At 31.9% G+C, this 18,703-nt stretch overlaps 1 protein-coding gene across 1 annotated transcript; it reads right to left on the minus strand.

Annotated features, from left to right (window-relative positions):
* Positions 1–2,671: 2,671 nt before the first annotated feature.
* On the minus strand, positions 2,672–18,500 carry LOC108560860 (katanin p80 WD40 repeat-containing subunit B1). Its single transcript, XM_017918573.1, has 7 exons — positions 17,889–18,500; positions 17,001–17,812; positions 4,331–4,625; positions 3,829–3,897; positions 3,145–3,743; positions 2,850–3,088; positions 2,672–2,781 (listed from the first exon to the last, which is right to left on the minus strand). Exons 1-7 carry the CDS (start codon positions 17,920–17,922, stop codon positions 2,703–2,705), a joined length of 2,127 nt encoding a protein of 708 aa, XP_017774062.1. The 5' UTR covers positions 17,923–18,500; the 3' UTR covers positions 2,672–2,702.
* Between the last annotated feature and the right edge of the window lie 203 nt (positions 18,501–18,703).

The raw sequence follows: 18,703 nt of genomic DNA on the forward strand, positions 1-18,703 counted from the left end.
AAACTTTAATTACAGGGGGGAAGGCTTTTTCGGCTGCGCCGACGGGAAACGGCCCATTAAAACGAATATATAAACACGTTCACACAAATCAATTTAATAACTGACTCTCTTAGCTCCGATGATCATTAAACATCTAGCTGTCTCTCCCACATGCATACGACTAATTGCTAGATGGTTTCGTAGCAATTTCATGATTCACTTTATTAAAAACAAAGCAAACAAAGACCTAGAAGACCTAAACCGTTTCTAGTTAATCTATTAAACAATTCGCGGTATCCACATTTTAGTTTCGCACTAACGAAGTGAATATTAATTATTATTATCCGTATTCTCTTCATTTCTTTTTTTGTATGTTACTTTCCTGAAATGCTTCCTCGAGGGTGGATTCAGACGGGAAACGTCAGCTGGCAGAAGAGAGGCGCATAACGTAACGGTAGAAAAAGTGTAAAAAAAAAATATATATGTATACAGAACGCAACAACGTATACAAATGGAAGACAGAGAAGCGGAAATCGATAATCAGTTAACAAATAGCGCACACATAGGAAAAAAAATATGGTAGAAAATTAAAAAGGACACACACGAAAGCCCCCCAATTAGCAACACGAGATCAGTTTCCACCCCAATTCTTCAAAATTCACTCACCGACGAGGACATAATGACATTGCTATCATTATATCCTCGTTGGAACTTGAGGCCATAATGATTTTTCAGCAGAAGGTTGTAACCTTTCCTGTCCCGAACCCTAATTAATAGCATTCGCAAAATCTCGGAAATACTTAGTAAAAATAAATTTCTTACAGGTAGATTATTAAGTTATTTTTACGAATTTTAATTTTATAAACTTTTCAAAACTTTCTAAAAATGAAAAATAACGAAGAAATAGTGAATAATTTATATTAATTTAAGTATAATAATTTATATTTACTGTATTTTTTATGAAATAATTATGTCTTTGTTTTGCAAAAGGATTATTAAAAAGTTTAAAAAATATTTAAATAATTGCACTATTTTTTTTATTGCAAAGTAATTTTAAAATAAATTAATCCTCATTATCTGTGAAATACTATTATTTTGTGTTGTCATGGATATGCATAATATACATAAAAGTGTTATGTTAAGTACAGTGTGGATGCAGCATTATAGAAATACATGTATTTTCGAGACAATCTGCGCCATCTATAGGCCATTTTCTCATTGGATATGAACCAATGAGAAAATGGTCTACTAATGTATGCAACCAACAAATGCACAAATGTAAGTTTTGTTGCCTAGTCATATAATTTTTTACTCAATTTCTTCATAAACCAGAGCAAACACCAAAATGAATACACTTGTTCTACCATTTAAAGTGCAGCAATATTAGCAATTTAAACGCAATATGTCAAATATAATAATTCAAGTACTGAAATATTATTAAATTTTTATATCTGGGCAAAGATTTATTACAAAAATAAATTTTACACCATTATTCATGTAAGTAATAAACTTCATTAGCAATCCCCGATTTGCCATAAGGACATGACAATGGATAAGCATGATAAACATATAAGTTTTATGTTAAACACAGTGTGGAAGCAGCATTATAGAAATGTATTTTCCAGACAATATGCGCCATCTATACTCGTTCACATCCAATAAGAAAGTGTATACGAATGTAGGCAACCAACAAATACACAAATGTTAATTTGGTTGCCTTCTTATATGTTTTGGTATTCCCTATTTTTTTCTTATTTGTACACCAGAGGCTACGAATATATAACAATATATATTATTTTAAATAAAAATTCCAAAATAATACACTTGTTCTACCAGTTATTAATTCAATTACTGTTAATTTTTTATATCTGGTCGCAAAGAATAAACTGCACTAGTAATACCAAATTTGATTAATTTATAGGGCCTTTAATTTAATTGTCTCAATATCAATTTGAACTTCTATTTCATTGAATAAAAAAGATCCCTTTGCTATATTTTTAAGTAATATTTTCAGTGTACAGAAGCGACACCTTACGGCAATGTATCAAAAGTTATCAATCAACGCCATCTATCCATGATTATATAATTATGAAATAAATCTAATTTTCTCAGGATTTTCTATTTAAAATAACTTAAAAATGCGATTTCGTTTAATGGAAATAAACAAATTAAGTTATTTTGAAACGATATTATCAAAACATTGCTAAAACGTTTGCTTTTTTAGAAGTTAATGTAACTTATCTGTTAAGATGATAATTGATACTTGGATTTCATTTCCTGGATTTCATAATTATAATCCTCTAATTTAAATTGGCAATATTTGCCTGTAGTTTAGCCCAAACATGTCACTAATCTGTTATTGTTGGAATGAATTGGCAAATATTGTCTTGGCAATTTGTTCAATGCACTCAGATTATTATAGAATGACCTTGTAATTAGTATACGATCCGTTATAGTTGTGCTAATGCAACCAGTAAATATAAGCGAAAAGAGAGGCGTGTTTCGTTTGTCGATAGAATAGAATTACTAGGTGCAAAGTTTCTACCGCGTAATTTCTATTCCTCAGAATACGAAACAAAAAAAAAATAAATACATTATTATCGAAAAAAACAAACTTCAAGCGATAGTATTATTACTGTCGCGCTTGGGAAGTACTTTCTTCGACTCAGAGAATGCACAATGCTCGTTGTTCATTGAATTACGAAAAATTTGATGAGAAATACTCACGTTTCGTATTTGCTTTGTAGCAGCTCCTCTATTTTGGGCAGCATCAGCACGCACAAATCCAAGTTCCATAGGCTACTGCAAATTGGAAATGGAAATTAATATTAATACGTTACTTGGATTGTTTGTTTTGTTGAGATGCTTACTATTTCGTGTTTAACACTGTCAAAAGATCGATAATCACCGATTGGTCTTTGATCATTAAAGCCGCCTCCAAAGCGGCCTTTATGTCCTTATTCTTGTATTGAGCGAAGACAATTTTGAGATTCCGCTGCCTCGTGATCAGTACTGAAAGCATTGGGTCGTGCTTCTTGAGGATAACGCCCAGCACCTCCGTTTCAGACATGTCGGGCAGCTGTTGCTGGTGTCTATAACTATGTTGCGTCTGAAATATTTAACGATTAGTTAAGATGTAAGCATGTTTAAATTAGTTGGTATTACAGGTAGAAAATCGTCGACTGGCAGTCCGACGGGTTTGTCAATGGATATAGGAATGAACTGGTTCTCAGTCGAGATCTCATCGTCGGGGCTGATCTTAGGGCTAACATAAACGTCCACGGGGGTGATTTGCACTGGCCTAAGAGGTCTCTCGTTGTTGCGCGGTATTTTTGAAACGTTCGGGACACTCGCAGTGATTTTAACGGTGGGTTTCGAGAAGGAGTTCTTGCGCGAATTATTATTGCGCGCTGACAAGTTCTTATTGAGATTAACATCGGATACACTGTGTCTGATGTTGCCTGAAGATTTCAGAGCTCCTGGCTTATCTCCACTCTCCTTGCAGCTGCTTTGCCTCTGCAATCCGAATTTTGTTGACGGCTGCACTTTGACCTGCAGCGGTGGTTTGGGCTCCAACTTTGAGTTCCTGTTGTACACCTGATCCAAGTTGGATTTTGACCTGGCGTAGGTGGTGTTTAGGGTTGAAGGTGTTGAGGGTGTTGAGGGAGGAGACGCCTGGCGATAGTTCACGCTGTGGTCAAGTGAAAGCGCCTCAAAACTCTTATCCATGCACTCTCCCAAAACCTGCGGCTGCGTTGGATCAACTTGAAGTAGAGAGAAAAAAGAAAAACGCATAAACATCGAGTGTTAATGAGTGCCGAGAAGAGGCAAATAAACTGTTTTGAATACCTGTGTAATCAAGTACCGGCGGTGCTGGCTCTAAGAACGGCTCCGGGTCCGGAGGTGGGGTCCTTGCAACTGCAAGAATCACAAAATTAGAATTACGACTTATAATTAGATCCCAATCAAAACTGTAATCCACAACTAACCAGAAGCCGTGCAAGAAACACACACACACAACACACGCAATTACTTTGTTTTATTTCTGTTTCTAATTGCTTGGGAACTTTTTCACGCGTTTCGAAATTTTTACGTCACGTAAACCCAAATTGGGTCACGAATTTACCTTAAACTTAAACAGAAAATACGAAATCCGACAAAAAAAAAACAACAACAATTGTATGTAGTAATGCGCGCGAAGGCTTCCAATAAAACATTGATATATTGGATAATAAAATGTGTGAAAGTCGAGTCAAGGAGACGACTTTCATTACCGGCTGCAAACCATATTCGTGCATTTGCATGTTCAATATTTGCGACACTCTCGAATATGGAAAATGAATGGACTCACTTGCGCGTCCTTTGAATATCTCCTCGTAGTCGATGCGATTTGTGATGTGCGCCGCCGAGCTTTCCTCTTCCGGATCCGTACCGGAAGTGCTCTCCTCGATGGTCCTGACGTCCAAGGTGGTCCGGTTCCTCAGACCGACCGGTCTTTCCGCCCTCGAGAAGCTCTTCCTGATGCTCTGATTCGGATTGAACGGACTCGGACTCTCCGCAAAGGTCGAAGGACCGCCGAACGGTTGAATCTTGTTCAAATCCGCGACGTACACCATCACATTCGTCAAATGGAACGATGCACCAACCTGAATTTAAACACACATAAAATTAATTATTATAAAGAAAAAATATACATTTCACAATAACCGACAAGATTTCTTACATAACAAAATATTAATTTAACACTATTTGCAGACGCAATTAACTTGTCAAACATTGCGTGACGAGTGCTGAATGTTGTACTTACAATTGAGTAAATCAAGCACTTAATGTATATTGCCGTTCTTTAAGTACTTGTAAAAAGATCCAAGTACTTAACAACTTAATTGGATATAATCACAAAGATTTGTACTTAAGTAATGAGCTTGAAAATAAATAAAAAAAGCACAATTATAGTCTTTATATATTAAAATATTGAAATTGAAATTATTTGCAAACTATAAGATCTCAACATTGAATTTATATTAGAAAGTAAAGTATAATAGGGCGTGTTATTACTTATAATAAAGTATTTGTAGATAATTGTGATTGAATATGTATGTAAAAAATAATATAAAGAAATGACTTACGATTAATTTTCATATTTTATCCGTTTTTAATACTAAAATCATATCATATTAACAAACATAAATTATCCACAGAAATGAATAATTTGACATTTTTATCATTTCTCATTAACAAATAAAATACAATTTTATAAACAGTAGAAAAAATAAATAAATTGGAAAATGCTTTGATCGTAAAAGTTTCGAAGATTTACTTTGAAGAACAAACATTTAAATTTCCATCCTTTCTCATACATTTATGTAAATAATTTTTGTTGATGTCTTATTATAAATTGAAATATGCTTTGATGATTTGTACTTTGCGAATGAAACGCACGTCTCAAGTGAATCTACAGATGAATCTCGTGCACCGTTTCCATCCAAGTCAATAACAGTTGCGAAACTGTGAATTAATGTATGCGTACAATTTAAATTTTTCTATTGATAAATATGCGTTGTCCATTAATTAAATAAATATGCGCGATGATAGATATAAGAATGCAGGTAGAAGGAATGCTCGGAATAACAATAAAACTGGTGTTTTCTTATGGGAATCGATTGGGCAACGGCGAAGAGGACGAGCACTCTTCTATTCACTATTCAAATGCATCCAATCTAAATGAAAATTCTTCGCAACGGCTGGCCGGAGCGAGGAATGCGCGAAAATCCAATTACCTTAGAAAGCCATCATCCTCTTCGCACATTCATACATATAGTCTTCTCGTATTATTTTTTTTTTTTGCGCTCCTCTCTTATTCATTTTTTTCTTCTCTTGGCGCAGTTTTAATTGCGTTAATGAACCGTCCACGTCGACAACTTCTCATCCATCTCCTCCTCCTCCTTCAGCGTGTCGAAGACATTCCGCAGGACGGAAATAATTGCGAGGGACAAAGAAGACAAAACCGAAACACGATTTTAATAATAGAACGAACGTTGTTGCGTAAGCGACGTGTGCATTGTGCTGTGCCAGTTTCGGTATGCAGGCGAAAGATATTCTATTCCATTTGCAATGCTCTCTTCCTGTGTGTGTCTGTGTGTTGTCCGGTGATGACGGCTTAACAGACATACACGATGATGATGATGATGATGAGGAATCGGAACAATGAGGCGGAGAGTGGAAACGGGAAGTTGCGGATCCGCTTTTCGGACAGAAGATTGAAACGGCTTTTACCGATCTCCAAAAAAAAAAGGAGATATAAACGAGGAATGAAGAAACAAAACGAACGACAACAATGGCACAATATGTGGGCATTCAGTTGCGAACGTGTTTTCCGCTATTTGTTGTAGTATCAAACGCCGAAAACGGGTTTATCCAATTTAAACTTAAAATCGAAGCAAAATGGAACCAAAAAAAAAGTGGTAAAAGTTTCCAGATCGTATAAATCACAAATATATCAATTACTTTTATCCTATCGTTACTTCGATATACTTAACTAAATACAAGTACTACAAAAAGTCTTTTACTACTTTGGCAAATCACACATATCTCATACACACTTTACTATATTAATAATTAGTGGCAAGTATTCTATATACTATAAACCTTGTATGAACATCATGTACGAAAAATAAAAATTATAATTTGTGTTATTCCTCCTTTACCTTCAGATGTAAAACAAGTGAAGCAATTCGCATCCTTGCTACAACAAACATAATATAATTATAACAACCTTCTTATGATTCGTTATTATTTATAACAAATTTTAATGAATGGTTGAATAATTATAGAACTGCTATGAATATTAATGATTTATTAGCTAATAAGCACTTTCGTTAGATTTCCGCCTTTTGCTATAGGCAAAAAAAGGTCGATAGCCTGCGCTTCCAATGGATGATATAATTATTTCAGCGTTTGTAATAGGTAAATAATTGAGCCGTTATCGAAACACTGTCGTAGGCCATGGAAAACTCTATATTTGTAGACTCAGGTGATTAGACTTATCGATCAAATAAACGAAAATAGAATCAACGAATTTCGGACACAATCGTATCCATCGTTGTTACAACAAACACGTTTTACGTTGTAGGTAATGATGAATATTTTATTAATTATAAAAAAATAATAATTTGTGCTATACATTCACATTTTAATGATTTTCTCAGAAACTGTAATAGATACAATGGATGCAAAATTTGTACATGAAAGTTGGATATTTGGGGAATGCAACGTGTATTCAATAATTGCCGTGTCTATAATATCCATTCGAATATGAAATAATGACAAATTAACTCAAAAACTGCAGTGTCTTCACATTTTAGTGATTTTCTCAGAAACTATAATAGATACAATGAATGAAAAATTTGCACATGAAAGTTGGATGTTTGGGGAATGCAACGTGTATTCAATAATTGCTTTATCTATAATATCCTTTAAAATATGAAATAATGAAAAATTAACGCATAAAAAGTAGTGTCTTCACATTTTAGTGATTTTCTCAAAAACTATAATAGATACAATGGATGAAAAATTTGCACATGAAAGTTGGATATTTGGGGAATGCAACGTGTATTCAATAATTGCTTTGTCTATAATATCCTTCCATATATGAAATAATGAACAATTAACTCACAAAAAGCAGTGTTCTCATTTTAGTGATTTTTTCAGAAACTATAATAGATAGAATGGATCCAAAATATGCACATGAAAGTTGGATATTTGGCATAAAAAGTAGCGTCTTCACATTTTAGTGATTTTCTCAAAAACTATAATAAATACAATGGATGAAAAATTTGCACATTTGCACAGTTAGATATTTGGGGAATGCAACGTGTATTCAATAATTGCTTGTCTATAAAATCCTATAAAATATTAAAAAAATGAAAAATGAACGCAAAAAATGCAATGTCTTCACATTTTAGTGATTTTCTCAGAAACTCGAATAGATACAATGGAACCAAAATTTGCACATGAAAGTTGGATATTTGGTGAATGCAGCGTGGATTCAATAATTGTTTTGTCTATAATATAAATTAAAATATGAAATAATAAAAAATTATAATAGATACAATGGATGAAAAAATTGCACATGAAAGTTGGATATTTGAAGAATGCAACGTGAATTCAATAATTGATTTGTCTATAATATCCTTTAATATATGAAATAATGAACAATTAACTCACAAAAAGCAGTGATTTTCTCAAGAAATATAATAGATACAATTCAATTATTGCTGTAATTTCATCCATTTGGCTGTAATTCGAGTTCAAAATTGAAGTAGTGAAAAATTAACGCTCGAAAAAACATTTGTTTGTTTGAAGCTCGTTAGATTTGCGTCGGTCATGGGAAAGTCAAATGCATTTCTTGCGTCGAGATGCAGACATTACGAAGAGATTGGAAAGCAAAACGAAAATAAAATAACGTGGAAGAACCGAATCTAATTTTTAATTTCGGGTTCATCGAACTGTGCATTACACTAACTCTCCTTGAAAGCGAGATTTCGTACGTTGCAACAACAAATTATAGATATATACAAGAAGATATGTAATTATTGTTCGACTTCCGTCCTTTGCTCACGGGACCATCCGAAATTGTTCACCATTTATTTCCAGCAATTTTTTGAACAATGTTTTGCTTTAGCAAATTAGCAATTAAGTTTAATTTATTCTGTTATTGTTTCCAATTGGAATTTAGTTCCGGATTGTGTGTGAAGAGATTTTGTAAGATAAAGTGTAAGAGCAGATTGTAGAGAAGGAAATGATTAAGAAGTAAAAGATGCATTTTGCATTTATAGTATACGACCTCTCTTCGGACTATTTAAAGTAATCGGTCGAGATTACGCTCAAGAGAGCAACGAGACCGTCGCGGTTCGCCGACCGAATCCTCGATCAAGCCTGTAAAAGTCAAAAATAACAAAAGAAAGAGAGAGAGAAAGAATGATTTTTAAGTACCATTTATTTATCGGAACAATCGGATTTCGCATCGAGACTTTTGCCTCCACGATCGATTCGACCTGGAAAATGTCATCGACTCTTTTCAATTAATTATATACTTTAATTCTTCGTTTCACTATTAGATTGGAACGAAAACAAAAAATAAATAAATCACGATTAAAGTAACACAGGTAAGTCTGTTGGTAAGTGCTATTTAATGGATAATGATTGAGGTCAGTCTCATTTAGGTTTCATTAAGCTTCTTTGATTAGTAGAAAAACGTAGGTTTAGATTTCAAAATTTACCATTAAATATTTAACAGTTTTTAAAATAAAATTCTATAATTATAAGATTTGCAAAATATAAATAAGATTTTCGTTATATGTTTTTCAATCCATGACTTCCTGGATTTTACTATATATTATGCAAGTTTCACTTTCACTCATATTACAAAGTCACTATTTTCAATTTACAAACAGTTTCAGTATTTTCAAGATTTCAGTTAAATCTAATAATTTTCTATAAATGTTTAAGAGTTTAAACTCTCTAAACACTACTAAAATTGTTAGATATAGTTCAAGTTTTCAACGACAATTTACAAATAGTTTTGGTATTTTCAACATTTCATCTAAATCTAATGAATTTCTTAACTTTTACTGAAAAACACTCTTTCAAATAGTTTCGGTATTTTCAACATTTCATCTAAATCTAATAAATTTCTTAACTTTTCCTGAAAGACTGTTTAAGAGTCAAGTTGATATTTACCATTAAATATTTAAGAGTTATAATTATAAGATTTGCAAAATATAAATAACATTTTCAATCCATGACTTCCTGGATTTTACTATATATTTGTATTAAAATTGGTTTTGTGAGGAATATACAATTATGCAAGTTTCACTTTCACTCATATTACAAACGAAAATAACTTTCTATACTTCACAGAACTATATGATTTGTAGACTTCAATAACATTAAGAATATAGATAGTCAAATTATAGCAAATATGTAAATTTTTAATTTAATATTATTATCATAATGATTACGTTTCTATAAACAGGATTCATAAAGTTATTACGTAACAAACCAAACAAAATTCTATATGAAATACCTCAAAAATATTAATGTTTATATAAAGAATAACAGTGGCAATCGCAAGCCCGACAAACGAAATCCCGACGTTCGAAATCCCGAGTGTATCAAAATCCCGACTGTCTCAAAATCTCGACGTTCGAAATCCCGACTATATCAAAATCCCGACAGTGTCTTTTATTATTATAAATTTGTACAATAACATTTTTATGGTAGTGGGGATTTCGATATAATCGGGATTTAGATTGTCAGAATTTCGATATAATCGGGATTTAGATTGTCAGGATTTCGATATATTCGGGATTATGGTAGATGGTCTTTCGGTTGTCGGGCTTACGATATGGACCCAAAGAATAAACGTAAATTTGCTCATTAAGTAATATTATTTAATCTGTGTTTCAAACAACTTAAAGAATGTTTAAACTTTATTTGAATTACCTTTTGAAGGACATTTGAAAAATGAATTTATGAGCTTGAAAACATAAAAAATAATAATAAGAAAATATTTGCATTTATATATATTTTCATCGATGATTTTGTAGTATTTAGAAGAATACTTCAACAGAAAATTAATAATTACAAAAAATCCAATAATATTCCTAATAATTTGAATCATTTTATAAAAATTTATATATTCGATATTTGAAGAAATGAAAAGGTTATTTATTATTATTTTCCCAAAAATATAGTTCATTATAATATATTTGTTAAAAAAAACTTTATAACTTTATAATTTTTATCCTAAAATTGTAGTTAAACTATTGTTATTTATTAATCAATGACTGATTCATTCATAAATTGATTTCAACAAAACTATAAACTAATATTTCTTTGTAGAATTATGATTACTGTTTCTTTATAACTTCATATTTTTTTTCTCTTCGGCGTTGAGTTTTTCCTCTTTGCAGCGGCTTAAATTGCGTGTGGAAATTTAATAAGCTTCTGCGGAACGATTTTCTGCATTTCGCTTTCGTAACAGTTCCGGATTTTCCAGTGCGTGTAAACTGAAAATGCATCAAACTGGATGGAGGAGGTAAAGTATGAAAAAATTGCAGTATTTATTTAAAGACGTTGACTCATGTCGTCTGATAAACATTGTATTAATCTAAGATTAAAATTCATTAATGCGATAAAATTAAACGCAATTACGTTTTGTTTATATATTACTATTAAATACGATTTTCCTTGTAAAATTTTAAGGAAGTTTTCCTTTACTTGTAAGCAAAATTTATTAATAGTATCAAATTTTATGATTAGATCTAATCTAATTGAACGGAAGCTGATAAAATTATACATAATATTAATAATGATGTAACTGCAATAACTTAATTTTGCTTATAAATACGTACAAATGAAAATAATCTTGAAATCATAAAAAAGTAGAATATTTCCTATCAGAAATTATTAGGTAACTTCATTACTTCAATTGTAGTGTAAACTAAATTTTAACTATGTTTCAATTTTATTTGTTTCTATAAATATATTGAAGATGAGACTATTGTGTCTCATATATTTATAAATTAATCTGTTTAATGTGTCCATTGTATGAATTGATAATATAAATATATGACGTTTTAATAGTAATTATTTCAATTTTCTATAGCTCAAATCACAAGCAGTTTACAAATTATGTAATTTTGTACTTAAAAAGTGTGAATTTGGCTCAATTTACTTTAATTATAATTAACAAAACAAAAAAATATACAAATATATAAGATAATTATCATTTTTATGAGATTAATTTAAAAAAAATAGAAAACTTATGTTATGAAACAGATGTAATATCAAGTGAAGCACTTTCAAGCTTGATTACCTCGGTTCTACAAACTCGCCATTACGTCTTCTTGGAAATATTCTATTCTATCTGGTCTTTTAGAAACGCGCATTAAAACATTTATGGTCAAATTACGGTAAATTCTAAGTGTTTTATTTGCTCTTTTTTATATAAATTCTTTGAAAATCACCTTTTTTTGACAATATTTGAAATGTGTTTGTAATTGTACTGCTATGAGTATTACACAAGTTCCTCGCTTTGATACAAGGTGTCAGCTGTCATTTCGCGATCAAACATAGTATTATTACACAATATCCTCGTTTTGACACAAGGTGTCAGCTGTCATTTGGCGATCAAATGTAGTATTACACAATATCGTCGTTTTGATACAAGGTGACAGCTGTCATTTCGCAATCAAACATAGTATTATTACACAATATCCTCGCATTGACACAAGATGTCAGCTGTCATTTCACGATCTAACATAGTATATTACACATATCCTCGTTTTGACACAAGATGACAGCTGTCATTTCGCCATCAAATATATTACACAATATCCTCGTTTTGACATGAGGTGACAGCTGTCATTTCGCAATCCATAGATTGATAAACGCTGGTCTATAGTACATGTAAATGTTAATGATTTTGTAGGAAGTATAAGCAATCTATTTGTACATAACAGAAGTTAATTGTTTGTTAACGAAGTGCGAAACGTAAAAAAAAGTATTTGCTTGATCCACATTTCCAAGCGTGTGCGTTTGTACAAATAAAACAAACATTGAGTAATTAACTGAAGAAGAAATAACAAAAAAGGAAAAGCTTGTCCAACAACCTACATTCCCAATACACTTTGGTCGCCTTATCACTTCCGTGACCTCGAGTAAAACTAAATTAGAATAATGAAAAATTAAGAAATCGATGAATAAAAAAATGTCTACATTTATATAGAAATACAAGAATTGAGCACATAATCGATCTCACCTTGATCGACCCGTAGCAGAAAAACGAGCGATTCATCCGAACTTCATGAATAATTTGTGAATCATTTCGCCCCGAATGGAAAGCAGGGCCGAACCGTTGTTTTTCTGTATTTAATTTACTTTTTTTTTTCCAAGTAAATACGATAAACGCTACTTAAATCATTATCAAACGAGACGGACGTAATGAAACGATAAAGAAGAGAAACTCGATTTAAGTTTTTTGTTTGGGTTTGTTCACCTTCCTGCTGGCACACACGATTAATGGGTGAGCTACAAAATGGTATCCATATGTAAGACAACGAGTTAATTTTAATTGGCGCCGGCGAATCCAGTTCTCCGAAGACTTCCACTTCTTGACCGAAGAAGAACCAGAAATGGCGAGCGACGCTCGACGGACACGACACGAGACAAAAATACAAATTTTCAGAGGGAAACGGTTCATATCTCGATTCACACAAACTCCGTGATACGTTTACAAATGCGCGGACCCATTCAGGAAAGAAATAATCGGATTCAAGGGGCTATTGTTTTCCAACGACAATGCACAAAAAGTAATACAGTTATTCCAACATTTCACCTGAATCGAACCATTTTTATTGATACTTCGCTTTAAATTATTTGAAAAGTCATGAAGAATCACTGGTCATCAACAATAGTAACATTATTTTCCACATCAATTTACATATGGTTTCGGTATTTTCAATACTTCATCTAAATATAATAATTTTCTATACTTCTCTTGAGTGTTTGAAAGTTAAGTCATTACTAAAATAGTAAAGTCATTATTTTCAATGACATTTTCAGTATTTTCAAGATTTCAGTTAAATCTAATAATTTTCTATAAGTGTTTAAGAGTTAAATTGATATTCTCTTTGAACTCTCTAAACACTACTAAACTTGGATTCGGGATTTTCAACATTTTCAATACTTTCCTTCAAAGACTGTTTAAGAGATAAGTTGATATTCTCTCTAATCATCGAATCACAACAAAACTTGTAAGATATAGTTTTAATTTTCAGCGACAATTTACAAATAGTTTCGGTATTTTCACCTGAATCAAACCATTTTTATTGATACTTCGCTTTAAATTATTCGAAAAGTCATCAAGAATCACTGGTCATCAACAATAGTAACATTATTTTCCACATCAATTTACATATATTTTCGGTATTTTCAATACTTCATCTAAATATAATAATTTTCTATACTTCTCTTGAGTGTTTGAAAGTTAAGTCATAGAATCATTACTAAAATAGTATCATACAAAGTCATTATTTTCAATGACAATTTACAAACAGTTTCAGTATTTTCAAGATTTCAGTTAAATCTAATAACTTTCTATAAGTGTTTAAGAGTTAAGTTGACATTCTCTTTAAACTCTCTAAACACTACTAAACTTGGATTCGGTATTTTCAACATTTCCAATACTTTCCTTCAAAGACTGTTTAAGAGACAAATTGACATTCTCTCTAGTCATCGAATCATTAAAAAATTGTAAGATATAGTTTTAATTTTCAGCAACAATTTACAAATAGTTTCGGTATTTTCAATATCTCATCTAAATCTAACAAATTTCTTAACTTTTCCTGAAAGAATGTTTAAGACTCAGGTTGATATCCTTACTAGTCTTCAAATCACTACTAAAATAGTAACAACAAAAAACAATATTTAACGACAATTTACAGTTTCAATATTTTCAACATTTCACCTAAATTTAATCATTTCAGTATTTTCTATAAAAATTTTCAAGTAAATTCTACTTGTATTAACATTATTAATATTTGTTTATTGAAATCTATAATTAATACAATAAAATTTAAAGGTCAATTTACAAAAAAAATGCTTCAATATTTCCAAATTCCAAATGACCTTCGATTTCTAATAATTAATTTATGGTTCTAAGCAACGAAATATTTGAACAAAAATTGACTAATTACATAAAACAGCATAAATTTATTTAAATAGCGCTTTAAAATTTTGTAGTAATTAGCGAATTGGAACGAACGATGTATTGTCTGCATGAGAATAAACTTCGTAAACTTAAAAAAAACTGAGAGTAATTTGATATATGCTGAATTGTTGTATAATAGAGCTAAAAAAAAAAGTACATACAACTTAATTATAGAAGACCATGAATACTTTACTTCTTTCTCGCATATCGTGATTTTATAAAACGCATAGAAAATGTGTAATAATTACTTTTTTTTGCATTATTCATTGTAAGAGAAAGAATTATAGACATTTGAAACTTAATTTAAAATCTTACGAAATCTTATTTGTATTTCAATATAAAAGTGTAGAATGTAACTATTTCTTATTTATCAAGGTTAGAAGAAGTTGATAATTGGTTTACCAACAAACATGCATTTAAAAGCAAACACAAATTACAATGATTCCAATTCTCAATGTTTTCTCTAATAATTCAGAAAAAAAGATGAATTAAAGATGTGGAAAATTGGAAATTGTGAATAAAAGATGTAACGTATACAATAAATCTCGGCGGGTTTAAAGAAGCGCGTGAGTAGCTTACGAATGTGATTCAAAGAAGAAAGAACACGAGTTCACTCAAAAACTCCATTGTTTTCACAACCGAAATAAGAAAAAGAACTTTCTATGCATTTTATGTTATGAAAAATTCATTATCGCGTGTGGGATTCAGAAAATTAATGTTGTATGAATGATGCAGGTTTTCTATCGAAAGCATTCATTTCTGCATAATACTCAGACGGACATAATTAATAATCCAATAACTTTCTTTGGAACGTCTACTTCTTGGAAGTTAAATGAAATTTCTGTCAAGTGTATTGATCATGTCCAAAGTAATTTCGTTATCAGAGGAGCAAATTTTATTAAAGCCGACAAATTGAAACGTTTTTTAACTACGCTATTAAAGCCCACTTAAATTAATGGCGATACTCGTCTCCATTATCGTGCATTTCCGATAAATCCAGAACATTCAGCGTATCTTCATTTGCAGCTGTTTACACCACTTGTCTTCGCGTGGGTTCATCACGAATTCAACGAACCAATGGGGGAATACAGACATTTGATTTTCTTGAAGAGAAAGTCCTCTGGGTGCCACCGTTTCAACTACATCCAAACAAACCGTCTTTAAACAGATTTCACAAAAATAACAAAATATCAAAACAATGAGGCTATTTCCTTAATTACAATAATCCTGAACACAAAAAAAAAACCCTGAGTCATAAGTTTAAAATACAGGCATTATTGTTTTCTCTCCTCACATTTAAATGATCGGGTATGCAAATAAACCTTTTGTTTGAACGAAAACGAGATTTACAACCGTTTTGTCCCCCCATCAAAGTTCATCGCTACCTAAATTAGATGCGTCCGCGTATTTTTAACCGTAGGATTTATTTTTCGAAGCGCGTCCGTTAAAATACCGAAACGCTACTTCTATATCACAAATCTCAACTGAATCGGTTTGGATTATATACAGACAGCATCGAAATGCAACATGCAAACAAACAAATCGTGCGATCATCTCTGCACGTGCCCCAATCCGGATTGCATCGCCGCTCCGAAGGAAAACCTTTTTCGAAAAGTAGTTACCTCATCGATAATTATAAAAGCGAGGGAAATTTGCATTTTTCCGCCTACGATTTAACGTTTTCCTTCATCGCGAATCTTATATAAGATGACAAATTCTGCAATTTTCCTTCAATTTATAATAGATTATCTATTATTTTTAATGCATAACGACAGGAAATAAGTGTATAATTAATTAATTGCTGTCGTTTCAAGCAATTTGATTAACCTTGGAAAGTTAATTATATTTTAATAATTCAAGCGATTTTCCTTACTTCAAATTGTCACATTAACATTCAAAATTTCCATTTTCATAATATTATTATAACAACTAGTTATATAAAACTTATTATTCTAATATTTCTTATATCCATAACTTATTTATTATGTAAATAATTATTTATAAAATAGTAATTTCTCAAGTTTCAATGAGTATTTATATTTTTTATCGTCGCAAGTTCGAATTGTTGTAAGTCGAAAGTTACTTTATCTAAATCACAATTAATAGTTTTTATTTAAATTGCAATTTTTTTTAAGATTTATTGAATCATCGTATGTCGAAATGGTCGTAAGTTGAGAAGTTAATTTATATTAGACAAAATGATCAAGTTTATTATAATTACAAATACTTGTTTAAATTTACTTACCAATTGATTCTGAGCAGTTGAAATATCACTAATCCTCCCCCAATTGATGCAAACAGAGTCATACAGTCTGGTGGGTTCCCATCCAACCACTTTGAGATAGTCCCTGACCCCAGCAAACAAGCACTCCCCATTGGGATTGAACCACAGTGATCTGACAGAGCCCATTTCACGTTCACTGGACACTAAATTGTAGTTCTCCAAATCATAAAGATGCACAGATCCATCACTGCTCCCTGTGGCCAATAGGAATTCGCGTGGATGAAACTCAACACAATTCACAGAATTCGTATGGTACATAAACATCTTCAACACTTTCCCCATCCGAGTGTCCCAGATCTTGACTGCACAATCATCTCCACCAGAAGCAATCCACTGGCCGTGCGGACTAAACTTAATACTATTAACTTTATCCTTGTGGCCATTGTAGGTGGCAATGCACCCCTTCTTCCTGCTGTCCCAAATCCGGATTGCACAATCCGTACTTCCAGAAGCTAAGAAGTCACCATACGGATGAAAATTCACAGTTCTGATTGCATCTGTATGGCCAGTCATGGTCCTCACTAATTTTGCAGCCTCCAGATCCCATACTTTCAAAGCACCAGTTCGTGATCCAGCACAAACAAGCTCCTCATTGTGATTGAACTGTACACAATCAATTGGTGTACTGTGTCCACTTAGACTCATGAAACAACTCTGCTTCCCAATAGCCCATAAATTAACCTTCTTGTCATCTCCACCAGTAACCATAACTCTTCCAGATTTGTGCCCCAATGCAAGGCAATTAACGTTAGCATTGTGAGCAACTAAATCTTCTGCAAAACAAAACGTAACAAAAAAAAAAACAAAGCCAATATATAAAACGTTTAATTCATTCTTAGAGTAACTTACGTAGTTTCCAAGATCTCTTGTTTGCCTGTGCCATTTTTTCCTAATCCGATAAGACTCACTCACTCAAATATAAATAAAATTGTTACTTGTAGGAAATCACTCTGTTCAGCAATCACTTTAGTTTGATAAAACTCTCATTGTATGTTACCACAATCCACATCCACGAAACTTCTTACACTAATCACTAAACTGAAGAAGGAAAGAATAAAAAAAAAAGGAGGAGGAAGAAAAAAATATGTAGCAACAGTGGTTTGTTGTGTGTTCAAAAAAATGCAGTCTGTTTTCCTTACAGTCTTAAAATTGGTCTGAACCGTTTCCTTGACATGTTTGGCTCTCGCAGCCTTTTACCATTTCAGACTCACCTCAAAACCGACACACACAGAAGGTAGATAGATCTGTTGTAAACCTACATCCGCAGACTATATTCAACCTTACCTACGTATTCGTAGAGTGTACTAAAAAAACGTAACTGACAGCTCCAGGATCGCTGCAATTCAAATACGATCAGTGCTTACTGCTGCCACGACGATCACCAAAAACGAAAACCCACACGTATTACCCAACATATTGATGAATCGCAATTGGAAGTATTCAAAGCTGTTCGGATCGAATAGCAATTTATTTATTATAGGCATTATTCAAATTCCTCCCCACAAACATACAAATTAACATGAAACTTTGGTTGCCTACAAAAACTATTTTCTATTAAAATCCATATAACACGCTATTAAATTAACAAAATTGATTAATTAAAAAATAATAAACTTTATAATATTAGATTTTACTTAATTATTAAATTAATAACAGGTAACTAA

The sequence above is a fragment of the Nicrophorus vespilloides genome, unplaced genomic scaffold (assembly GCF_001412225.1).
Source record: "Nicrophorus vespilloides isolate i.1.1-1 unplaced genomic scaffold, Nicve_v1.0, whole genome shotgun sequence".
Classification (NCBI taxonomy): domain Eukaryota; kingdom Metazoa; phylum Arthropoda; class Insecta; order Coleoptera; family Silphidae; genus Nicrophorus; species Nicrophorus vespilloides.